The sequence below is a fragment of the Myotis daubentonii genome, chromosome 5 (assembly GCF_963259705.1).
Source record: "Myotis daubentonii chromosome 5, mMyoDau2.1, whole genome shotgun sequence".
NCBI lineage: Eukaryota > Metazoa > Chordata > Mammalia > Chiroptera > Vespertilionidae > Myotis > Myotis daubentonii.
The window spans coordinates 43,946,292-43,972,622 of NC_081844.1; the positions used below are offsets into that span (position 1 = coordinate 43,946,292).

At 35.7% G+C, this 26,331-nt stretch overlaps 1 protein-coding gene across 1 annotated transcript in view; it reads right to left on the reverse strand.

The window, feature by feature from the left end:
• The window catches only part of ANXA10 (annexin A10), a 65,364-nt gene extending 49,092 nt beyond the window's left edge, over positions 1-16,272 (reverse strand). Inside the window, exon 1 of the mRNA XM_059695294.1 lies at positions 16,060-16,272. Coding sequence (XP_059551277.1) covers positions 16,060-16,077 — 18 coding nt within the window. The 5' untranslated portion in view covers positions 16,078-16,272. The remainder of the gene's footprint in view (positions 1-16,059) is intronic.
• Positions 16,273-26,331: the final 10,059 nt, after the last annotated feature.

Below are 26,331 nucleotides of genomic sequence, written 5' to 3' on the forward strand. Positions count from 1 at the left end.
TTTCTTGTGCCCATTCCCAGTCAATTCCCATGCCATTCTCATATTCAGGCAACCACTATTCTGTCTCTGATATTAAGTTATCCTGCTTTCCCATTTTATGTAGGTGGAATCCTTCAGTATGCCAACTTTTGGGACTGGCTTACATTTCACTCAACATTAATATTTATTTATTTATTTAAAAATAATTTTTATTTAATACTAGAGGCCCAGTACATGAATTTGTGAACAGGTGGGGTCTGGCTAGCTTGCCCCGATCAGGGCCATTTGGGGCTGGCTGGTCAGGGGGAGGGGCCATGGGTGGTTGGCCTGCTCCATCCCTGATTGTGGGGTGGGGTGATCAGGGATGGCCAGCCAGCCCGTCCCCTGGTCAAACTTCCGGTTGAACTCCTTGTCAAACTCCTGGTTGAGGGGACAATTTGCATATTAGGCTTTTATTATATAAGATATTGGGGTGGCATTGGTTAATAAAAGTACACAGGTTCAAGCATACAATTCTATAATAACTCATCTGTATATTGTATTGTGTCTTCACTATCATAAGCCAAGTCTCCTTCCATCGCCATTTATGTCCCCCACCTTTACCCTTTTATACCTCCCCCCACCTCTCTTTCCCTCTTATAATCATCACCTGACTGGTGTCTTTGTCTATGAGTGTTTTGTTTTTTCTTAATCCCTTCACTTTTTCACTCACCTCCCCCCTATCCCCCTCCCCTCTGACAGTTGTCAGTCTGTTTTCTGCATCTATGAGTCTGGATTTATTAGAACAACTTCTACAAATTGATGTCGCAGGTCTTAGATGATGATTCTAAAATCTCAGCAGCTTTCCTTTAATTTGATATTTTTAGGAAGGGAAGTAGCCAGCACTCTCAAATCACAGTAGTCTATTTTACAAAGAGAAATAGCCTCCTCCTGGTTATTAAAACTTCTTTAGCTTTTAATAAAAGAAATCAATGAAAATTATCTAGTGAACTGTGTGTTCTTGAGATGTTAATGGAAGAAAGATGGTCTCTTTTTGCCTACCATTATACGTCCTTTTAGGCACCAAAAGACTTTTATGGAAAATGTCATGATGCTCTGTTCCCAACAGATTTTACCTTTATAACAATGCTTGGTTCTAGCTGCTTTTACTTTTTCCCCTCTGAGTTAATACTAACTTAAAGCAAGAGAATATGATTTTAAAGAAAAGCCAGTTTGAAGCTCAATAAAATCTTGGCTGGATAATCCATAAATAAGTTGTATGTCTATAGTAAATAAATTATTTATTTTTGTATTACTTAACATTTTTATTTATTGATTTTAGAGATAGAGAGGAAGGGAGGAAAGAGAGAGAGAGAGAGAGAGAGAGAGAGAGAGAGAGAGAGAGAGAGATCTGTTTTCCTACGTATCTATGCATTTATTGGTTGACTCTTGTATGTGCCCTGACCCAGGATCGAACCAACAACCTTGGCATATCTCTAACCAACTGGGCTACCTGGCCAGGACCTATATTTCTATGTGAAAGGAAATTTTACCCAAACTAAAGTTTGTTCAGGGTAATTTTTGTCTTAAACTGTTTTAAGCAAATGTCTGCATATTATTTTTATTCTATTCAGTGAGTGAATATGTATAAATCTCAAAAAAAAATACTGAAGAAAACAATATGGTATCATAATAAAGGTGGAAGGCATTGATTATTAGAAGTTTTCTTTACACACATTAGTTGTATAGTTAGCCATAATTTTCCCTGGCAATGAAGGAGACAGAGGAATACATTATATATTGATTTGTTTTATATCAATTGGTTCAAAGCTGTCTACTTCTTTAATGAAATGCTTTGATGGCATGATCATAAGGAATAAATAAGATATTGTAGTTAACTTTACAAATAGCTGACATCCTTTAAAATGTTTCAAGTATTTTAAGGTAATTTTTAAATTTCTCAAGGGTACCCAGTTTTATAAAGATATTGAATTTAATATTGTTATGCTTTTACTTGTAAAAGTTGATCAGTGTTCTGATAAATAGCAATTGATGTGATCTCACGGTGTAATATATATTTCAGAAGTTAACAAATGTTCAGGAAGAAAAAATAATTCAGAAAATATTGATTCTTGCCAAGCTATATGGGAAGGTACCTCCCCTCTTTTATTAATCTTCATAGTAGTCTGTCAGCCATTTGGCAAACCACACAATAGTACCAGGAAAGTCAACCACCCAAAAGGGAAATCCAATCTTGTTATTTTTATTTTTAAAAAGAATACTCAATTGTTTGGGAAACACAGTGGACTCACGTTGGAAAAAGGCTAACGCTGAGATTGCATGGAACTTACTGCTTTGAGTGAGGAGGGTGGCTCCACTTCCCAATGCCTGAACTCTAAGAATTTATTACACTTCCGGAGTTTGTTGGAAATAGGACGTGTGAGTGTTTGCCATGGACCAATTGACAGCTGTAAGTAGGAAGAGTTAGTCGTGTCATTTTTGAAGGGATCTGGCCCCAAATCTTCCTTCAGGAGGAGTAACAGGAAATCTGAGAGCAGACGGAGATAAACTTCAGGAGAAAGGTTACTGGCAGTGAGAGGTCTTTTAAAAACCTACACCGATCCCAAAGAAACATCTTCCATGGCCAGAGAGCATCAGTGCTGTGTGACTAAATGCAACCAAAGACCTTCCTGAGCGTTTGGAAGCCTCCGTGTGTCTGCCCTCAGGTGTGAGAGACTGACCCAAAGAAGGATCAAAAAGTCATTCTTGCCGTCTTTACTAATTAAGGTTGCTGACCTGAAGCTGGCAGGAGCAGGTGCAGGAGAAAGCTTTTATTAAGAGGAAAGGGTCTGAATTTTTACTTTGCACAAATGTAGCCATTTTTCATTTGTGTAAATTTTGCCGAGTGAATTTATCTATGAATATGCAATTACCTGAGCGTAATATACAAGCCATGAGATCTCTTATAGACTGAATGTTTGGGTCCTCCCAAATTTCTATGATGCCTAAGCCCTGATGGTTTTCTTCAGGAGGTAATTAGATTTAGGTGAGGTCATGAGGGTAGGGCCCCAGGATGGGATTAATATTCTTATAAGAAGATCTGGGTCTCTCTCTGCCGTGTGATGACACAGTGAGAAGGAGACCTGCAATTTTGTTTTCAATTTATTTTACATTAAAGCCAAATTCCATGTTTGATTTGTAATGAAGTTAATCTATAATTTCTCTTTTTGATTGGTTTGCTTATACCGTTGCCAATGGGGTCCATGTGAAAGGAATACTGACATGGTGATGACTTTATAGTATATTTTGATCTTTTGAGGAAACCTTGGGAAAAGTTAAGAGGTCCCTGTCCTAACGTAGAATGTTAACTATTCCTAGGATCTATAGGGAATTGTGAATGTTTTGTACCTCTGATCTAAATCCTTCCATCTCTGTATTTAAGGCATCTTTATTCTCTCTGGTTTACCATGTTCCTGATTAGAGGAGAGACATGAAAAGAAACATACATCTGCAAAGGCTGTGACAGTTTGGAACAAATATGTTGCATGTGACCAGGAAACAGTAATTAACTTTTCTGTACACTAAAAAATAAAGGATAGCTGGTTAAATTTAGGACCTTCTCTCCATTTCCCTTTTTGATGAACCTTTTATATATATCACTCTGGTAAGGTTGGCTTAGTTTCAAGTCATCTTTGTTCCTTGCGGGACAATGTATCAAGTTACTTAAACTCTCCTGATTTACACTTCGTGGAGTTACAATCATAGATCCTTTTTACACTTTAGTTATTATGACAATTAATGCAATGTATATTTCAATGGCTATAGTTATCATTAATCCTTTTCCTCCTCTTCCTCATTATCATCACTAGATTCAATCTGTAATCCCACTTACATTTTGATTGTTCTTATGAGAGTTCCATGGGCCACTATCATTTTTTCAAGAATCATTGATATAAAATTAGAAGTGCTAACTTAACTGAGTTATAAAATTAAAACTTTAAGCCTTTTAGGTATCCACATAGATATTTATATTTTTGCATGTCTCATATACTGTATCTTAGAAATTCACAATAAATGCTTTAAAATATTATTGTTCTAAAATTGCTCATACTGTGCAGCATTACAAAGTTAATCACTGATCTTAATAGCTTTCAAGGCTATAGAGACTTTTTTGATTAAACCCAAACAGGAGAAACCCAAACAATCCTCAAGCGAGCTTGGTGTCTACAATACTGTTTCTTTCAGTGCTTAATGAAAAATTTATAGCATTAAATACATACGTTAGAACCAGAGAAAGTTCTAAAATAAAATAAAAATTTAAGCTTTTGCTCAGCCGGCATGGCTCAGTGGTTGAGCATCAACCTATGAACCAGGAGGTCATGGTTTGATTCCCTGTCAGGGCACATGCCCAGGTTGCTTGCTCAATCCCCAGTGTGGGGCGTGCAGGAGGCAGACAATTAGTGATTTTCTCTCATCATTGATGTGTCTATTTCTCTCTCCCTCTCCCTTTCTCTCTGAAATCAATAAAAATATATTTTAAAAAGTTTAAGCTTTTATCATAATAAATTAGAAAATTATACTTTAAGCAAGCAGTAGGTAGAAAGTAATAAAGATAATAGTAGAAATTAATAAAATTAAGAAGAGAAAAATAGAATAAATTAAATAAAATCATAAGCTTATTCTTTGAACAACAATAAGGTGAAACTCTAGCCATACTGACAAAGAAAAACAGAGAAGATACAAACTATAAGTTTGAAAGTAGCTGAGGACATCACTACCAAAAGATGTGCTATGGACAATTTTATGCTCATGAATATGACTATTTAAATTCCTTGACAGACAAAAACTACCAAAACTCACTCAGAGAACAAGTAACATGAACAGGCTGATATTTATTGAGAAAATTGAATTTCTAGTTAGAAATATGTCAGCAAAGAGAACTTTGGTTATATAGTTTCACTGGGAATTTCTACCAAACATTCAAGGAATAAATAATAACTGATTTATAGACTGGTTTATAGAAAATAGAAATGAACGCTTTCTAACTTTTTTGATGGAGCCAACGTTAGACTAATACTAGAACAACACCAACATTACAAGACAATAAAATTACAAAATAATAATCCCTAAGAACATGGATACAAAAATGCTCAACCTAATATAAGAAAATCTGCCGGGGTTCTTGTCCCAGCATCAAGAAGGGTTCAGGAATCTGGAAAAGGCACTGTGCGTAAATGACATAGAAATCCGGGAACTAATAAAGAGTCCAGAGACAAGATATAATTTTGAAAGGCACTGGGGGTCAGAGGACCTTCAGCTAAAGGAACTGAAGAGTACCTCCTTGTCTAGGACCCTTGCTTTTATTAACACAAGTTGTCCTAAGGCACAGTGGAGATAATACACTTCAAAGGGTAAGGTTTCAAAGCATACAGAGGCATTGTCAGTTTGGGGAATAGCCTATGGCTGTTCAGGGGTTTGGCCAGTAGGAGGCAATAACATGTAGATTAAGATGCCCTTTAACTGTCTGGCAGCCACAATCAGTTTCCTGTTCAGGTTTGGGGAAATGCCTTTAGCCATTCCCAACAGGTGACTACATGTGTGACTCAACCCTGTTGAGTCCCCAAGTTTCATCAACCTTTTGATGAAACTCTTGAAATTATGACATGCTGGAATTGGTTTACGGCAAAAATCCAATACAGCAACATATGAAAACAGTAGTGCAGCATGACCAAGTGAGGTTTATCCCAAGAATGCAAGGCTGATTTTATATTCAAAAACCAATCAATTTATTTCATCATATTAATAAATTTTTAAAAAATTCATGATCATAAAAATATGGTACAGAAAAAACACTTGTCAGATATAGCAACCATTTATGTTAAAATTCAGGAAAGCTCAATGAGAAGGCAACTTTTAAAATCTGAGTAAAGACATCTACAAGAGCTTTGCAGCTATACTTAACTATACAACATTACACTTAATGCTGAAATATCGAATGCTTCTTTATCCCTCTTCCCCCATCACTGCCCATCCCATACTGGGAACAAAGCAAGGATGTCTTTTATCATCAACATCCTACTGAAAATCATGGGCAATAAGGAAATCGAAAGAAATAAAAGACAGATATTGGAGCACAAGAAATAAAGTAGTACTAACATAATGAAAGAAGGCCTAAACAAATGGAGACATATGCCATTTCCATTGCAGGAAAACGGCATTTTGTGTAGCTTTGGACAACTTGATTCTAAAATACCCATGGAAATGCAGAGGACCTAGAAAAGCTGAAAACAAATAGAAATAATTCTAACTGGTATTTAGAATTATTATGAAGCCAAAGTAATAATGAGAGTGTGAAGTTGGCTAACATTCCAGGAAAATAGACCACTGGAACATAATAGGTAATCTAGCAATAGATCTACATAAATACAAATAGTTTTTTTATGAAGTAGTAAACGAAATGTATTAGAGAAATCCAAGAAATGGTGCTATAAATCTGTATATTCTTATGAAAAAATGAAACATGAACTATACCTTATACCTTATGTAAAATTTAATCCCAAATTGATCGTAGACCTTTATAAAAATTTAAGTGTATAATATATCTGGGAGGAAATATAGGAGAAAATCTGCATGACTTTGGGCTAATCAAAGAGCTTTTTGATGGCAACAAAAATATGATCTATAAAGAAAAAATAGATGAAGTAGACTTTGTCAAAACTGAAAATTTTGTTCTGTGTAAAACAGTTAAAAGACGTTATTGAATTAGAGAGAAAAATTGTAAATCACATTTCTCATAAAGACCAGTTATCCAAAATATATGAAGGACAATAAAAAACAAAAACAAAAAAACCACACCTGATTAAAAAATTAGATAAGTATTTTAGACAAACACATTCCCAACTAATGTATGGTAAATAAGCATATGAAAAACTGTCAGTATCATTACGTATAAAGAAATGAAAAATAAAACTACAGTGAAATACTATTGCAATACATTGCACAATTATACACAAACACTTTGAAAAACAAAACAAAACAGCTTGGCAGTAACCTATAACGCTAAACAGACACTTACTGGCAATCCCACTCCTCGATATTTATTCAGAAAAAATGGGAACTTATCTTTACTCAGAAACCTTCACTTGAGTGTTCACAGAAAATTATTTGTATTTGTTAAAAGTTATAAACAACCCAGATGTCTTTCAAACTAAATGGGCAAACAAATTGTGGTGCATCCATTCAAAAGACTACTTATCCGACAATAAAAAGAACTATTGATTCATTCAACAAGTTGGATAAATTTTGTGTGCATGCATACTACTTAGTAAAAGGAGCCACATCCAAAAGGTTTTATCACCTGTGACTCCATTTATATGACAATCTGGAAAAGGTGGAACTATAGGAGTGAAAAAATGATCAATATTTGCCAGGGTTTGAGGGTTGGTATAAAAACGGTAAGTATGGAAGAATTTTTTGGATGATGGAAAATTCCCTACAAAGTTCGCTGCACCTATTCTAAAATTAGTTTCCACATCAAATTCTAGACTGCATACATTTTCTTTTGAATACTTTACAAATATATGAAGGGAATTAGGAAAATGAAAGGCAATAAACCTAGAAATGTGGTATTAGATACAACACTCAAAACTGATACAACTGTATACCACAAAGAGCATATTTTACCACTTTTAATTTTAAATTAACAAAATCAGCTATGATGTAGGGAGAACCCAGCAGAGAATGGAGATTGTAGCAAACCAGTTTGTCTAAATTACAACTGAATCGCATAACCATGGCAAAGTGGGTTGGGAAAAGGGGCATGCCCTAAGTAATTTGGGAAAATAGACTCTGAATACTGTAAAGCTAAAAGATGAAAAACAAAAACAAAACACCTAGTGTTTTCTTGTTGGCAAACTGTTCTCACAAAGCTATGATTTAGCAGGTTTTAATCTACATGTATGCTAGGTTAAGCAAATAAGCACATAGATTTTAGATTTTTCTAGTCATGGTATTTACTGTGTGAGAAGTTATAAATAATCAGAAGGCTAAAATTCTGGTACTGGATTATACTGAAGGTATCAATATGAAGATAGGAGAGAGAGAGAGAGAGAGAGAGAGAGAGAGAGAGAGAGAGAGAGAGAGAGAGAGAGAGAGATGGTAAATACATGCATACATACAAGCATACATACATGCATATGTACAAAAATAAAGAATATATGCGTATAGATATATGGGTTAGTATATACACATATTTCTTTGCTTTGTCATCTGAAGGAGCATATAAGCAGTAATTCCCCGGTATACCTAACATTCAGATCTTGGCTTTTAAATATCATTCTTTAAGAGAATCAGGGCCCCTTGGAGAAGTGGTTAATTCCAGGGCTGTGGCAGAGAAAAATACAATAGACCACTCACCACACTACAAAGTTCACTACACCTATTCTAAAAGTAGTTTCTACATCAAATTCTAAACTGCATAAACTTTCTTTTGGATACTTTATAAATATACAGAAAGAATTAAGAAAATGAAAGTAAATAAAACTAGATCATAAAGTTGCACTCCTGTATCTTTCAGTAGAGAAATGAAGCATATTTGAGGCTGACCCATCTGTTCCTTCATTGTTATTAGCAGACAAGTTCTATGTAACCCTGTGATTTTAAGAAGGAATATAATTTAGTACTTATTTCCCTCTGCTAAATGACTAAAACCATTTTCATGTCTGAAGCATTTAAATTACTTTGAATCTGTAATATATGTAAGAAAAAGACCAAGCCCATAAGACATAAAATTAGAAGCCATTGAATATATGGAAGGATGATGTGGCATGTCCATATGCAGTCATCCTGTTATCCCCAATATCTGGGATGAAACAAAATAAGAACTGTAGGGGAGTGAGATCTGGAAGAGCTTCTATTGGCCATTAAGTTGTTTTAAGTTCAGTTGTGACTTTAGTTGCCACAAAAATTCTCATTTTAAAACCAATAAGTTACCTATTATTGAGGGTTCATAAATCTGACTTTTTTTTTTTTTTGCTTTGAAGGGACTACTATAGTCACTGCAAATATTTAATTTGTTATATATAATCTACATGTTGGATTAATCATATAGCAGTTAGTACAATAGATGACGAAATGTACACAGAAGGTGTGTTTGTCCCCAGGTACAACGCTATCTTTTAGCACCTTGTCTGTTTTCTTATTTACCATTTAAAACAACGCCATTTTGAAACTGGCAGCTAAGTGAAAGCTTAGAATAATGTATTCATATATCTAATATTTCTAAAGAATTTAACAATAATTCAAGAAGATTACTGTTGTAATGATGGCAACAATATAAGAATCATCCAACTATAAAATACAGTATGATTCTTACATTTTAAAAACCATTACTAATACACATTACTTTGAACAATTTGTCTGCTGGGGTTAAAGTGCTTTTTTCAAAACTTGAAAAAATATTTCTGCAATGCTTTCAGTTCTGGCTTATTTAAAAATAAGTAGCACAATGTAATTATGAGATAAGATAATAAAATACATTGAGATACCCTGTTGCTTTATTACAAATTGCCACAAAATAAAGATGAAAGGCCAATCTGTAGTAGGTTGACTCCACTTTATCCAAAATAGAAGTACATAAAACACATTATCTTATGCACAAATAGCCTATAATTATTTGAATGTTTTGTACATTATACATGTCATGCTCTGTTAACATATTTTTGTTCTGGTTCCTTCCAACAGAATTATCGGGATATCTAAAAGACATAAGTAAAAGTATAATTGAGAAAGAGTGTATTCATAACTACATGTTGTGATAAGATGGGATGCTGGCAAAAAAAGGGGGTCTTAAGGAGTAGTCTTGCCCTAGACAGTTTGGCTCAATGGATAGAGTGTTGGCCTATAGACTGAAGGGTCTACTATCAGGAAGGTTTGATTCCTATCAAGGGCACATACCTGGGTTGCAAACTCAACCCTTGGCCCTGATCAGGCATGTGCAGGATGCTACCAATCAATCGGTGTGTGTCTCTCTCATCAATATTTCTCTCTATATATCTCTCCCCCTCCCTTCCACTCTATCTAAAAATCAATTCTAAAAAATCCTCTGGTGAGAATTGACCAAGAAAAATAGTCTTTTTTTATGTCTTGCCTGAGAAGGGCAGGTCCACAAGCTATATGCAGTTTTATGACTCCTTGGAGACAATTCAAAAGAGGCTGGGGCAGGGAGATTGACAGTATGGACTATGAAATACTTTAAAAAAATCCTGTAACTCTTTCCTTTTTGGTGAATCAGGCTGAGCTACTCCTCATTACAGGGTTTCTGATATTAGAAGAAATCTAGGGTAGATAGAGGGCAGGGTGTTGGTCTAGGTGGTGGAACTACTGAAAAATCAGTAAGTAATGCTTTGTAAATGTTGTCTTTCTGTTTTCTCCATTCCACTTAATCCCAGAAACACGTGACTCATTAAAATAACTATGAGTTCTATTGCTCAAACATCATTTGTTAAGATTTTAATCTTTTGGTTTAAGAAAAAATATATGTAGTTTTTAAAGTAAGTGATTTGTGATAATTGGATAACTTTTTTTCTGTACTGTTTGTTAAATGGGTTAATTAGAAAAAATAAAATTGAAATATGATCAACCATATTTTTTCCATTACTTTGGTTTTACAACATCCAATGTTATTTAAATTTTAAGAGACTTATGGTTTAACCTAATGCTTACTTAAATGAGTGCCATGTAATAATGTTACTAATAGAAGTATAACATCAAAATAACTTTCCAGATAATTTTTTAATTATCTGAACATGTCTAGCATTTAAGAGAAGCCAACATATATGGAGAGGTATGTAAGAAAGAGGTGTTATCCTCCCCAGGCCCTATGATCTGTATACTATAAGCACTTTGGAAAATGGCAATGGTTCTACAAATTTAAGATTTATTATTGTTCTTGCTATTATGGTAGATACTCTGAGAGCTGTAAATGAGGACTAAAGGCTTTCTCTCAATCTCTCCTTGAATGTTTCTACCTTCCAGTGCATGACTTTGTCTAATTCCAAAAGGATGATGGTTCTTATACATCAATGGAATGGATGTTTCAACAGTGCAGTTTTGGGCAATCATATTCACTGTTTCCTCCTAGTATGTAGAAGTTCAAGCAAAGATGGAAGCTGAGTGACCAAGTAGGAGGTTATTGCATAAAGTTGGCAAGTGGTAATGATGGTAGCTTGGACCTGGGTAGTTGCAGTGGAAGTAATGAGAGGTGGCTAGATAATGAAAATAGAGCCAAAAGTCTTTGTTACTGGATCATTCGTAAGGTATGAGAGAAAGAGGGGAATCATCGATAAATACTTTTTAAAATTTATACTTAAAAAATGTTTGGGGTGTGCGTGAGCTAATAAGAGGATGGGTTTTCCACTCACTGGATTGGCAGCTGGTTATATAAATCTGGGGTTCAGGCATAGATGCTGGGTTGAAATATAAATTTTAAAAAAGAGGACTTTGAATGCATTGTAATTAAAACCATTATATTGGACCCAATGAGCAAAGGAGTGGCTATACATAAGAAAGAAAAAAGTTGAAAGAATTTAGCCCTGGGACATTCCTGGCAAAGGAGACTGGGATTCAGGCACATGGGAGTTACGGCTTACCTTCACAAGTAGAGGAGGTGAAAACACACTTAGAGTGGATTCAGGGATAATTAGAGGAGAGGAATTTGATATAATAAGTACAATACACATTTGATGAGTTTTGCCATAAAAAAGAGCATTTGGCTGTAACTGTTTAGGAAAGTAGGATTATGAAATTTTTTTCGTAGAAGCTATTTAAAAATAAAGATTTAACAGAATATTTTTATATTTCCACTCATGAAATTTTTTGTTATTCAAGACTATTCATAAATTTTATGAATAATTACACATATATGTGGATATACATGTATATACAAATTTAACATTAGTAATGGATATAAATAACCTCATCTCTACAAGCAGCATCAGGTGTTTTGAATTAGAGTTGGATTCAAATTTTGGCACTGTTACTTAAAACTGTTAATAATGGCTCACATTTTTGGGGGATGCTATTTACATTCCAGGTCTTCTTAGTGTGCTCCTTGTCACTTAATTATAAGAGATTCTAACATTATAGATGCTATTATCACACCCATTTTTTCAGGTAGGAAAGTTGAGGTACAGAAAATATTAAGTAAGTTATCCTCAATTATATGGATCCTAGGGGGTAAAGCTGTCTCTGACCGTATGTTTAGCTATTATTTTACTGTCATGTTTAGCCCAGCCCTTACATTAAAAGCAATGTACAGCCAATATAATGAGGTTTTAAAAAAGGTAACAGCATGCCTATATATCACTTCAAGGAAAAAATTACTTTAATTTTTCTAGTTCAATATATATTAGTTCAAAAGAGGATTCAGTAAAAGTTGAAGCTATACCCAGCATGATTCATAACTTTTGTTGAATCAAAGTATGTAAAGTTCAGACAATGTAGTCGTGTGATAGCAAAAAGCAATCTAAAGTCTGAGTAACCTTTTATTAATATTTGTTCAGTAAGTCATATTGTAGATAAACAATCAAAGTCAGATTTCTTGGATGGAAGTTTTTCTCCCAGGAATACCGTTCAATAGGAAAAGCCTGCTTTAAAAAATAATCTTACCTAATCAACAGCCTTACTCCCACGGGAGGTCTTCTCAGCCTGCAATCACTCCTGGATAGAATGCCCGAATTTGTTTCTAATTTTTCTGAGTGTTCTTCCTTTATTACATGCAATTCACTGCTCAGCGCCACTGCATTCATTCATACTAATTGGGCTAAAACACAGAATGTCCTGTTGCCCACACTAGACATTGCCAAATTGCTGTTGTCTGACTCTGTTAATCATGAGCCATTCTAGGGACAAGTTTATTAAGTAAGAGCATCTTTATTAAGATATTGCTGCTAATTTTATCTCTCCCTCTTTTTAAAAGTATATTTTTTATTGATTTCAGCGAGGAAGGGAGAGGGAGAGATAGAAACATCACTGATGACAGAGAATCATTGATTGATTGCATCTTGCATGCCCCCCAACTAGGGATCCAGCCCACAACCCGGGTATATGCCCTGATTGGGAATTGAATGGTAACCTCCTGGTTCCTAGGTTGATGCTCAATCAGTGAGCCACAACCTGCCAAGCTAATTTGGTATCTGTTAATTGGGTTCAAAAATATATATATTCTTTGCTTCATAATATGAAGTCAGGATAATCATATTTAGGCACTTTTTTATTTTTGTGGTAGAAATGGTTTTAGAGTTAGGCAGGATTCTACTTCACCACTGCCTGGCTTTTCATTCCTGGGAAAAGTATTTACTTCTCAAAGCCTCAATATATTCATGTGGAAAATGGGGGTGATAATATTTTCCTTGAAGGTTTTCAAGACTAAAAATAATACATGTGAAACTGTTGAGCAAATATCTGGTGCCTCCAAGAAGAATTTCAAAACCTTTGTGTGCTAAGTTGTATTCTTGTGAAAATATCTGCTTTGACTATTAAATTAGACAAGGTATGCACAACTCCTGATGTAGAGATGGAGGCAAATTTAATACTTGTTTCTCTACTTTAAATATAATATATAATGTTAATTGAAGTGTGGAATGTGATGTAAATATGCTATATTGTTGCAATACTCCTATAATTTCCTATCAGTGAATATGTATAATAGAAATAGGAAGCTGTCAAAAGGATAGAAAAATGAATATGATTAAAGTTTACTTAGAGGCAAAAAAGAAAGGGTCTAATCAAATAAATGGATCTGTAGTAAATAAAATATTGCTATACAAAAAAGGGAAGGTCAGTTGGTGACTAACAGCACAGAAATAGTCAGTAGTTTCATTAGAAGAATCAGGCATATATTTGAAAGAAGCAGTATTTTAGCTTGAGTTATAATCACATTGGAATGCCTGTGTTTGGATCCTGGCTTGGGTTTATTTATTTATTTCCTTCATCTAAGAGGGATACTATCTTCCTCCAAGGAAACAGTTCCAGGATTGCCATAAAAGAACATCATCATTTAATTAAACCTTGCTTTCAGTAGATGGTCTTATGGTCAAGCACACAGGGAAAATACACCTATGGATCAGAGGCACATTACCTTCTTAATGTAACTAACCTACCTAAACGATCTTAGCCTACCTAAACTATCTTAAATATTGGGGGCCATCTAACTCCATCATTCTAGAAAGTAATTTTTAAAGCATTACATATGCTTATTTTGTACAGAAATATAACTACTTTTATGATTCTTGCCTCTTGTTTGACTTATATTAAATTTCTCTTTTTAGTTTTGTAACTCATTTTAGTGGCTCTCAAAAATGGTCATGCACTTACATCGAGCCTATAAATTCAGATGTCATCTATATTGAACCGCTGAGTACAGGGCCCCAGACTCTATTTTTAACAAGCAACCCAGTCAATTATTATCCAAATTATAATATGAGAACTTGTGCTTTCTTGCCTGTGGAAGACCAAGTCTTTTGTCTGAGGACACTAGACCCAAAATGTAGATTAAACAGGTAAACTTGACCGCAATTACTGGTCTCTTTAATACTAAGTTCTAACCACATGGGCCACATGTTTTCAGATAATAAATAATTGTTTTAAAATATGATGACACTGATTATGTAAAACTTACTGAGATAATATATAAGATTCAAAATTTATATCTAATATAGATGATCAAAACACAAATGAATTTTAGGTATGTTCAAATGCAACTCTTTAATCTCTGATATTCTTTATCTGTTCCAGAAGCACTGAAAATCATTGCATTTCTTTGAAATCTTGTTATCATCGTAACTTTAAATAATCCCTGAAATATAATTTAAATATTCTCTACATGTTTCTTTTTTTTTTTTAATATATTTTATTGATTTTTTACAGAGAGGAAGGGAGAGAGATAGAGAGTTAGAAACATCGATGAGAGAGAAACATCGATCAGCTGCCTCCTGCACATCTCCTACTGGGGATATGCCCGCAACCCAGGTACATGCCTTTGACCGGAATCGAACCTGGGACCTTTCAGTCCGCAGGCCGACTCTCTATCCACTGAGCCAAACCGGTTTCAGCTCTACATGTTTCTTTTGATAAATTAGCATATAAATGTTAATAGAAGATATACACAGCACATATAATATTAATTTCCAAATAATTGTACTTGAAGGAATAGAAAGGGAGAAAATGATATAACGTTTTACAAATTAAATAATTTGCTCTATTGGCCTAAATTACCAAACTGCCTCACAATTAGTAAAAAAATAATGAGAAGTTTCAATTGCCAATAAGATCCTGAAATCTTAAGGTGAAATTAAGATTCTTAAGACTTAAATAATGGAAAGTAGCCATATTTTAGGTCCTCATCTAGTATTAAATTTGAAAAACAAAATAAATTAAAAATTCTAATAATACTTTTTAAGTAAGCAAATAACATTATTTATGTGCCAAAGTTTAACCAAATTATTGTAATTGTTTGCATAAAATAAAAAGGTTTCTGAAAGCGTTGTTCATAATTTAGATTTTGAAAAACTTATCAATACACAACACATGTATAATTTTGAAGGTCATGTGAATTGGATATCTTTTCAAACAATGTAAATTTGGATAACTCAGTCTCTATTTTGGCTCTTCAAAAGGTCGTGAACTATTGGAGCAGATCAAAATGATTCAGACAAAGAAAAAAATGAAATTACTAACCTGAGTTATATACTGCTTGAATTCAACAGATAATTATTTAAAAATAAATCGTACTTTCTGAAAAGATCATATTTATTGTGATTCTAATTAGAATTCTAATTTTTACAGTTAGAATTATGAAAGTTAGAATTTAAAAAAGGGGTAACTAAATTCCCTCTATGGAATAACACATTACTTCAAAATTAGCATGGATTTGAGATTTAGTAATATTAACATTGCTTAATAGTTATATCAAACACCTAACTAAAAATTTAATAAAAAAATTAAAACACCAATATTCCTGTTGAAATGTCAAATACCACAAATGAAGAGAGTTTTAATTCTCAAAAGATTAGAAAGTTTTACTGAAATAACTGTTATACTTACATAGTCTCCACAAAACATTTTGATGATAGTGGTTTACTTCGGAGTAGATCAAAAGGTTTTCAGTAAGTGATCAACTGCGCAGACTTGTTTTCCTATGTAGCTAGAAAGAACTGAAGTTCACTGTTCAATCAAGTTTAAATATGTCTCCCTTTCACCTCAGTGTCTCAGACAAGGAAATATAGGGCTGATTCTGGATAAAGCCCGGTCTAGAGATACAGTATCTATGCTGAGCTATCAGTCATAGGTGACTAGGCACAATTCTTGCATGAAATAAATAGAGCCAGTAGCCTAACTCCTGGTCCTGTGTTTACTTAAGAAACATAAATTAGCCAATCAGTGAAAGAAGTGTAATCTTTTGAAAAAGGTGATGACTTATGGAAAGGTAATTTCATGAACCACAAAGTTAATAATTTATTTCTGCTTTACCATTTTTAACATCCGAGTCTTTCAGGAACTCAAACCACTCCCTTCATTTTAAAAATTGCTAGATTCTATGTGTGTCTGTATCATTTTTTACATAATTGGTTACTATTATATATCTGGTCTTATATTAAGAAAGAGTGTATTTAGGACAGAATTGATTACCCAGCAATAAAGTCTTTGGAAAAAGTTATTTTCATACTTTCTATACATTTTATTTGAATATTTAACTTTATTAAACTTTAAAGAAACAGATTTTAAAATCCTTTTAAAGTACCATATATTGTTAGGAAATATATATATCGTCATATGTCTCACACATTACTCCAAATATAAAAATAAATATATACTATGTCACTTTATTGCTACTTATCTTTTAGTGAACAACACAGTGTTCATTTAGTCTATAAAAAGCTTAAAATATTTTGAAGACAAATTAGGAATAAATAATTCTTGGTTGAAAGAACAAAAATGATGATAATAAGTATCCACTGATAAGCAGTCATAACTATGACTGCTTTCCCCCAAATAAACCTGATGTTAAAATATGAATAAAATTCATTAAGAAGGGTATATGAATAAAATTCAGAAAGCAAAAAAATCCTGATTTCTGAAGTACTCAGTTCATAATAAAATCTGATTAACTTAATAATATACTTGGTACTGTGAACGATGTAAAGCGTGATGCCTATTTTCAAAACAGTTAAAAGCCAGTAAGTCAGCCATGTATATGTTCACATGTGTGTGTTTCTCTATTTGTAAGTGTCTGAATTTGAGCCTTGTGTTTTCTCTGTTTTTATTTAGACAGCTTATAGTAATTACTAAATAATAGTTACACTTATGTTTAGGATTCAGAATTTAAAACAAAGGAAAATGAGGTTTTGAACTGTTTTCTTTTTGACACATTTTTCAAAGATTTCATGGTTTGTGGCTTTAATTATAGGCTGAATGCGTCAACATGAAATGAAAGTTGTCAAAATATTTGAGGCAAATATATTTTCCTTAATATTATCAGATTTGATAATAGGAGGTTGGATTATATTTCCTAATTTCCTTCCAGACAATAATTACTTAGTGTTTATTTTCATTCCTCATTAGTTTATGGTTTAGTTTTTTTAAAAACACATACCAATTGACACTATCATGTCTGGGATTTGCTTCATAATAGTTCAGGCAAAAATGGTGTGAGAGATATGAATACAATATGGCAAAATATTTAACTGTTGGGGATAGGAGAGTCTTTAGATAATTTTGTTTTTGTGTGTATTTGGAAATTTTCATAATAAGCTTTGTTTCAATTTAGGGTTTAACTTATTTGATCACACTTAAGCCCTGGGTGGGTAGCTGGGTAGTTCAGTGTTTTAGAGTGTCGTCCCCATATGCCAAGGTTGTGAGTTTGATTCTAGTCAGGACACACACAAGAATCAACCAATGAATGCAGAAATAAGTAGAACAACAAATCTACGTCTGTCTATATATCTGCCTGTCTCAAATCAATAAATAAGAAATCATTTTAACCATGGTTTGAGGATCTACTATATGAAAAGTAATAAATGCTAGCAATAATTGAACTTTTACTCTATATTAGACACTGTTTCAAGTGATTTTACTTGTATAAATGAATTTAATTCTTACAAGTCTATGGGCTAAGTAGTATTATTACCCATACTTTAGTGAGGAGAATACTGAGGTCTGCATAGTCAGAAAATTAGCCTAAGATTGCACCCTGGCAAATAGTAAAGTAGAAATGTGAACTTAGGTCCAAGATCAGTCCTATGCTTGAAGTGGATTACATTATTTTTCATGATTATTCACTCTCTTAATTATATAGCACACATTTTTATGCACCTTTCATTTTGAGTTAGTCATGTGCTTTGTTTCAACCAAACAAATATGAGCAGGTAAATGGTACATCTGAGCACAAACTTTTAGACACATCATCACATTCTATTGCTGTTTTCTGATGCTTCTGTTCTCTGGCAGAAATAGCACATGCCAGGATGGAAAATCTGAAATATAGTAAGAACCCTTGGGAGCAGGTCTTAGGCATTGCCTCTTAGATTTGCATTAGCTAATGGATGCAATCCCAATTTTAGCAACGTGCAGCATATTATTCAGCCTGGCAGCCACTCAAATGAACCTTAATTTTTTTATGGCTATTAACCAGGCCATCTTCTAAATAAAATGTGAGTTTCTATGTAGTGTGCTATGACAGACAAGCATTTAAGCCTCTTGACGGTCAAATTTTATATCATTCATTCAATTTATTGACAAGTATTTATTAGGTAACTAATATGTGCCTGGCAATGCACTAGGATCTGGGATACTTTGTGGAATAAGACAAAGATCCCTGCCTTGTAGTGCTTATATTTATTAAATAATGTTTTGGAGTTTTTATTTTATGCACAATTCGAAGAAGTGTAATATAAAGTGTTTAATGTAAGTTTATGTATACTTAAGTATAAGAACACTGCCTCCATGAGCACTACAAACTATCTGAAACAACAGTCATAAGAAAGAAAGCTATAAAAAGGGCAAATTTCTTTCCAATTAGATAGTAGTCTTCAAAATGTTTTGTATCAATATTCCCTTAAAAGTTTTTTGAAAAATTATGCTCTTTTTCATTCCTTTTAAAGGGTTAATGTAAGTATTTTCACTCAAGATTAGATACTTACAGTTTATTTTCTTTTACTTTTATATAAGCATTCAATAAAACCTAAATGCCATAGCAATTCAGTACCCACAATCATTTATCTAAAAAGCTGTAATAAGCTCTTAGTTGACAGTTGAATATTTTACATCATTTCTCTATCTCTCTAAGTAGGAATTTCCATTCTCCTTCCCTTATGTTTGCATATCTTTTGGAGGGGCCACTTATAATATATTTATAAATTATGTGTATATATTTTTTCTCTAATCTTGCCTGTAAAGGTTTCTATTTTCAATGAAATATGGCAACAGCTGGCTCTGGCTCTTTATTTTTATAAACAACTTAAATATAAATTGTCTGCAGTTAACTACATCCTCTTAAGGTCTATTATTCAGTAAGTTTTGAATATATATATGTGAAAATATATATGTGAAAAAAAAAAAATATATATATATATATATATATATATATATATATATTCCTTCTAAACTAAAACCACAATCAAGATTCAGAACATTTCCATAACCCATATCCTTAGGTTTTGCCATATCCCTTTGTAGATTCTCCCTTCACTCACCTCTTCTCTTTGGCAACCACCAACCCGTTTTCAGCAACTGTAGATTAGTTTACTTTACCTAGAGTTTTATTTAAATGGAATTATGTGATATGTACTCATTTATCTGGATTCTTTTTCAGCATAACATTTGTGAAGTTCACTCTTATTGTGTGTATGAAGAGTTTCTTTTTATTGCTGAGTATTTTCATTGCGTGAATATACTTCATAATATTTACCCATTTTCCTGTTGTTCATCTGTTGTAAAGATGCATTGATGCCAATACTTTATATTATCACCTTTTAAAAATGTAGTCATCTAATTATGCAGTTGTGTCACATTCGTCTTCTAATTTGCAGTTCCCTAATGGATAAAATATAGAGTATCTTTTTTATGCTAGATGGCCATTTTTATATTCTCTGGTGTAAATTGTTCAAATTCTTTATCCACTTTCCAACTGAGTTGATGGCTTTAGTGTTGAGTTGTAAGAGGCCTTTGTACATTCTAGATAAACATTCTTAGCAGCTTTGATTTACAAACACTTGCTCTCGGTGTGAGCCTTGCCTTTTCATTTTTGGAATGGTGTCTTATAAATAGGAAGGGTTTCTTTATTTTAAATTAATTGGATAAAATCTCATTAATTTTTAACATTGTGCTTTTTTTTGTAGTCTGGTTTTTGCCTATTCCAATGCTATAATGTTTCTTCTAGAAGTTTGTAGTTATATCTTTTTCAAGACGTATGATCAATACTCATATAGTTTGTGTTACAAAGTAAGAGTAGTGTTTCATTTTTCCTTCCATAGAGAAACTCAGTTGTTAAACTATTTGTTTAAAAGACTTTCTGTTCTCCATTGATTTATCCTGACACTTTAGTCAAAAGTTTCTTTATTATATATGTGTGGGTCTATTACCAGACTGTATATTATGCCCAATTGATCTGAATGTCTTTCCTTTCACTAATACCACACTGTCATAGTTTATAACTGTAGCTTTATAATAAGTGTGGAAATCAAGTAATGTGAGTTCTGTAACTTTATAAATCTCCTCTTCCTCCTCCTCCTATTTTTAATTGTTTTGGCCCCTATAAGTTACTTGCATTATTTTGTGAATGTTAAACAGCTAGTCAATTTCTTCAAAAAAGGCTCCTGGAAGCTTCATTGGGATTGCCTTGCACTTATAGAGTCATTTGGAGGAGAAATGATTTCTAAACAATAGCTGACCTTCTGATTCATGAATATGGTATATTTATTAATTTATTGAAGTCTTTTTACTTTTAAGAATATTTTGTGAGTTTTTGGTGCATTTATTTTAATTTTTTCTGAAACACCTCGTATTTTCCGTTTCCATTGAAAATCATATTGCTTTTTCTATTTCATTTTACTGTTATTTTATACAAATAAATTGGTATGCTGTTGATTTGTACAAATTTCATTGTATACTATAACCTTGCTAAGTTAATTTTTTAGATATTCTGGCTAATTTTAAAGGCATTTTACATAAACAATCAAGACAACATGAATATATGATAGTTTTACACCTTTCATCTCCAATCTGTATGGTTTTTTTAAAATGTATTTTTCTTATTTTATTGGCTAAGGAATTTAGTAGAGTTTTGAGTAAATGGGATTGGCCCTTAGGCTGACTGACTGAGAGGCTCAGCCCTGACCACAGCAGGTGAGCTGCTGTGCAGATGCAGTCTCAATGTGGCTTTCTCTGTAAATCCTTAATTATAAGACTCCCTTTCATCTTGTCTTTAGTTGGTTATTCAAGGTGATTGTTCCCCACTTTGGTTGTATTTCCAGTTTTGTCCTGGGAGGAAGTGAGTTCAAGATCTACCTACTTCACTGCCACCTAAATGCATTTATTTACATTTACTTTTGTGGTATATTTTTCCTTCCTGTTTTCTCCTTGTTCAGTAGGCCCATCTTGTACCAGAAGTGCCTCCATAGAAACCTCAGGATATTTCAACAGACAGGGATGGCTTCAGTCATGTATTCAGTCCAGATGGTCTCTATGGCACATTGCTCTCTCAAGGTTGCTTTTGTCCTTGAAAATAGCTCTGACTCAAAAGTGCTGACTTTTTTTTTTATTGAGGGGCTGACTTTTTTAATGCAGATGTAATGAAATTTTGAAGAGTCAAAACTTATTTTGCACAGCTTTTTAAACTTGAAATGAAAAAGTCAGTGAAGTACCTTGTAGGTACGTCATTGTACTGCATTAGCCTCGAGAGTTCAGCATCAGGCCTGAAAAGCGAAAAGGAAACATTCTGCCTCTTGATCTTCCTGTTCACCTTTGTGTTTGAAGAGTGTTTCCAAGTGTAATCAGCAATAATAACCCAAGTACGTGAGAGCATGAGAAAGACGGCCAGTTAGTTTCCTTTTGAGGTTGCATGATAAACATCAGCTGTTAAGCAGCCTTTTTCTATTGGAACTTGGTATCTGACCTCTTGGCAAGAGCCAATTTTTAATTACTTTTCAAATCAGATCTCCAAATCCTTATAAAAGAAATTTAATTAAAAGTTCAAGAAGAAAGTAACTTACTCTAAAATTATTTTCATCACTTTGAAAATTAGATTCTAGCACATTAGTAATGTATATTAATTTGAACCAAAGTTTACATTCCCGGAATCATGTTTTTTATATATTTCATAGAGATGAGAATTTAGGGAATCACTGTCATTAAAGAAAAAGAAATATTTGTGTTGCCAAATTGATCTCATCTGAAATTATTATTAAAAGCAAAGTGTATTAAAAAGCAATATCAAATATTTCTGGATCATATTTGATTTAATTTATTCCTCAAAACAACCTTAGGAAGTATTATTACTCCATAATATAAGTGGTGATTTAATAGATTGAAAATTGTATTCAGAACTAGAGGCCCGGTGCGCAAAATTTGTGCACAGGGGGAGGGGGGGAGGAGTCCCCTCAGTCCAGCCTGCACCCTCTCCAATCCAGGACCCCTTGGGGGATATCCGACTGCCAGTTTAGGCCCGATCCCAGAAATCAGGCCTAAAACAGCAGTCAGACATCCCTCTCACAATCTGGGACTGCTGGCCCCTAACTGCTCACCTGCCTGCCTGCCTGATTGCCCCTAACTGCCCCCTGCCAGCTTGATCACCCCTAACTGCCTCTGCCTATTGGCCTGATAACCCCTTACTGCCTCCCCCTGTCAGCCAGGTCACCCCCAATTGCCTCCCCCCTGCTGGCCTGGTCACCCTTCACAGCACCCCCTGCTGGCCTGGTTGCCCCCAACTGACTCCCTGCCAGCCTGGTTGCCCCCAACTGCCCCCCTCCCCCGGCAGCCTGGTTGCTCCCAACTGCTCCCCCCCCACCCCCGCCAGCTAACCTGGTCACCCCACACAGCCTGCTGTTCAATTGTTTGGTTGTCCCTCACTAACCCCCCTGCCAGCCTGGTCACCTCACGGAGCCTGTTGTTCATTCATTGTTATTGTGATGGAGCCCTGGACAATTTGCATATTCCTCTATTATTATTATAGATAATTGAAAAGACTCATAACAGCATTCTTCTATGAGGCTTTCAATAAATGTAAGGACACAGCATGCCAGAATAAAGAGAGCTCAGGCAAACAATAGGGCATACTTGTCAAGGTCCTTCTCACTTGCTAGGATATGATTCATCTCCAGATTGAATTGTCATTGGTGCAATATATCTTGTTTTGTGCAAGCTCACCAAAAGCTTCTGTTGGTATCTTTTATGTTCCTCTAATTGCTAGTATATGGCCAAGCCAGTTGACTAACCTGTAATAGCAGCCATTGGCCTTATTTTGGGAGTTATTTGGGGGTTAGAGTAGAAATGTTGCATTTTGATACCCACTGCTGATTCCATAACAAATTTCATCATACTGCACCTCAAATGGGGGTTCTTTTATCTTCCAGTAAACTTGGGCCAATTTATTGGACCAATGCAGCTTTTTGGCTACTACCCAAGACTTGGCAAAAGTCACTTTGGCTATTGTCTGGTTCCTCTGATGTTGCAAGGAACAACACTCAGTTATGCCCATTTAGCGGATTTATCTTTTGCATCTTTACCTCAATAATGCAGCTGTTTTTTGGGTTGAATGTGGTTTGGACTGGTCTTCCAACCTTGAGGACCATCTACAAATCATGCTGCTTGTTTGACATCCTTTGATAATGTGTTATAGGAAGCAGACCATTTCATTGCATCCTTATATAACTCCACAGGAAGAAGCTTATAGGATCCAGAAGGAATGGAAGCCTTTGTTCAAATGTATTATGAGTGCTCCCTATTGTGTTTGAGTATAGTACTTTCGTTTCATGAGGAAATTCTTCTCTCCATTTATGAGGATATGAAAAAACCCAAGTGAATGGTTATCTCATGTTTCAAAATGAATTGATATCTTTCTGTAATAGAAAAAAACTTCAATGAAAGTTCCCAACAACAATAACAGGCCAAGAATTGTTTTCAAATAGTGTACCTTGTGATTATGTCAGGTTAGTTTCTAGTCAAAAATACCAGCAGTTATCACTGGATGGCAGTAGTAGGATTTTGCCACATGCTCCCGTCAGCTTTTGAGAAATGTTTACCAAATTATTTGAACATGGAGAGCTTAGGTGAGTCTTGACTAGTAGGGTCACAAATGGCTAGATAGTGCTATCATTGTTTGAGGTCTAAAAAAGAAAAAAAAAGTGCTGTTGCTCAAAGACCTATTCAAATTCAGTATTTTTTTTTTTTCTTGGTAAATTTAAAAATAGGGACTAACAAATTTCTCAGAGTTTGTATTTGATTTCTACAAAAACAAACAACCTAATCAATTTTTGTACTGCTTGCTTTGGTTTTGGAGTTGGCAAGAACAATAACTTTTCTGGTTTTCTGGGAGATGCCCTAGTCAGTTCTGTGTAAGAAATGTGTAGTTGTTTCAATGTTTTTCCTGAGTTTCTACTGTAATTGGGTTAATCAGCTATCCTCTGAGGTCCTATGACTAATGAGCACTTATGATTCCATATTAGTTTAGAGTTTATATTGGCCTATGAACATTATATTATTAATATAATACATTAGAGGCCTGGTGCACGGATTCGTGTACCAGTGGGGTCCCTCGGCCTGGCTTGTGCCCTCTCGCAATCCGGGACCCTTTGGGGGATGTCGGAGAGCTGGTTTCAGCCTATCCCCACAGGCCAGGCCTAAGGACCGCACTGGTGCACAAATCTGTGCAGCAGGCCTCTAGTATGCATATAAGATCTTTTGTTAATCTCTTCCCACCTTTCCCTCCTCCCCTTCCCTCTGAGATTCATCAGTCTGTTCCATATTTCCAAGTCTGTGTGTTGAGCGTCTGCCCCCTGGTGGTCATTGTGTGTCATAGGTACTGGCTGGCTGGTCAGCCAGTTGGCTGGTTGCTTAGGCTTTTATATATATAGACTAGGGGCCCGGTGCACGAAATTCGTGCACTGGGTGTGTGTGGGGTGGGGAGTGTCCCTCAGCCCAGCCTGCCCCCTCTCACATACTGGGAGCCCTCAGGCGTTGACTCCCCCATCACCCTCCAATCGCAAGATCGGCCCCTTGCCTAGGCCTGACGCCTCTGGCCCAGGCAATAGGCCTGGGCAGGGGACCCCCAGACCCCTCCGATTGCTGGCTCTGCCCCTTGCCCAGGCCTGATGCCTCGGCCAGAGGCATAGACCCCCATCACCCTCCGATCGCCTGATCGGCCCCTTGCCCAGGCCTGACGCCTCCACCAGAGGTGTCAGGCTTGGACAGGGGACCCCCATCTCCCCCCGATCACTGGCTCTGGCCCCCGCCCAGGCCTGAGGCCTCTAGCCCAGGAATCATGCCTGGGCAGGGGATCCCCATCTCCCTCTGATCGCTTGCTCCACCCCCCGCCCAAGCCTGACGTCTCTGACCCAGGCTTCAGGCCTGGGCAAGGGGACCATCATATCCCCCCAATCCCCGTCTCCGCCCCCCACCCAGGCCTGATGCCTCTGGCCCAGGCATCAGGCCTGGGCAGGGGACCCCCAGCCCCCCACCCAGGCCTGATGCCTCGGCCAGAGGAGTTGACCCTCATCACCCTCCGATCACCAATCACCAGATCGGCCCCTTGACCAGGCCTGAGGCCTCTGGCAGAGGTGTCAGGCCTGGGCAGGGGACCCCCAGCTCCCCGCGGTTGCAGGCTCCGCCCCGCCCAGGCCTAACGCCTCTGGCCTAGGCATCCGGCCCGGGCAGTGGGGACCCGCAGCTGCAGCGGCCCCGCGATCGTGGGCTTTGCTTTAGGCCCAGGCAAGGGACCCCTAGCTCCTGGGACTGCCAGCTTCAACCATGCCCAGCTCCCATCGCTGGCTCCACCCCTACTTCCTGCTATCACTGGCCAGGGCGGAAAAGGCGCCTGATTCTCCCATCATGGCTGGGGGGCAGCTCTTAGCTCCCCCCTGGGTTTCCGATCACTGTCAGTGGCAGGGGGCTTCTTCCTGCTTTCCCTTTCTCCTCCCTGCATTGTGCCTACATATGCAAATTATCCGCCTTCTTGTTGGCAGTTAACTGCTAATCTTAGTTGGCAGTTAATTTGCATATAGCCCTGATTAGCCAATGAAAAGGGTAGCATCGTACGCCAATTACCATTTTTCTCTTTTATTAGTGTAGATAACTATACTTTTCAATTGAATTGGCTTTGGTTTA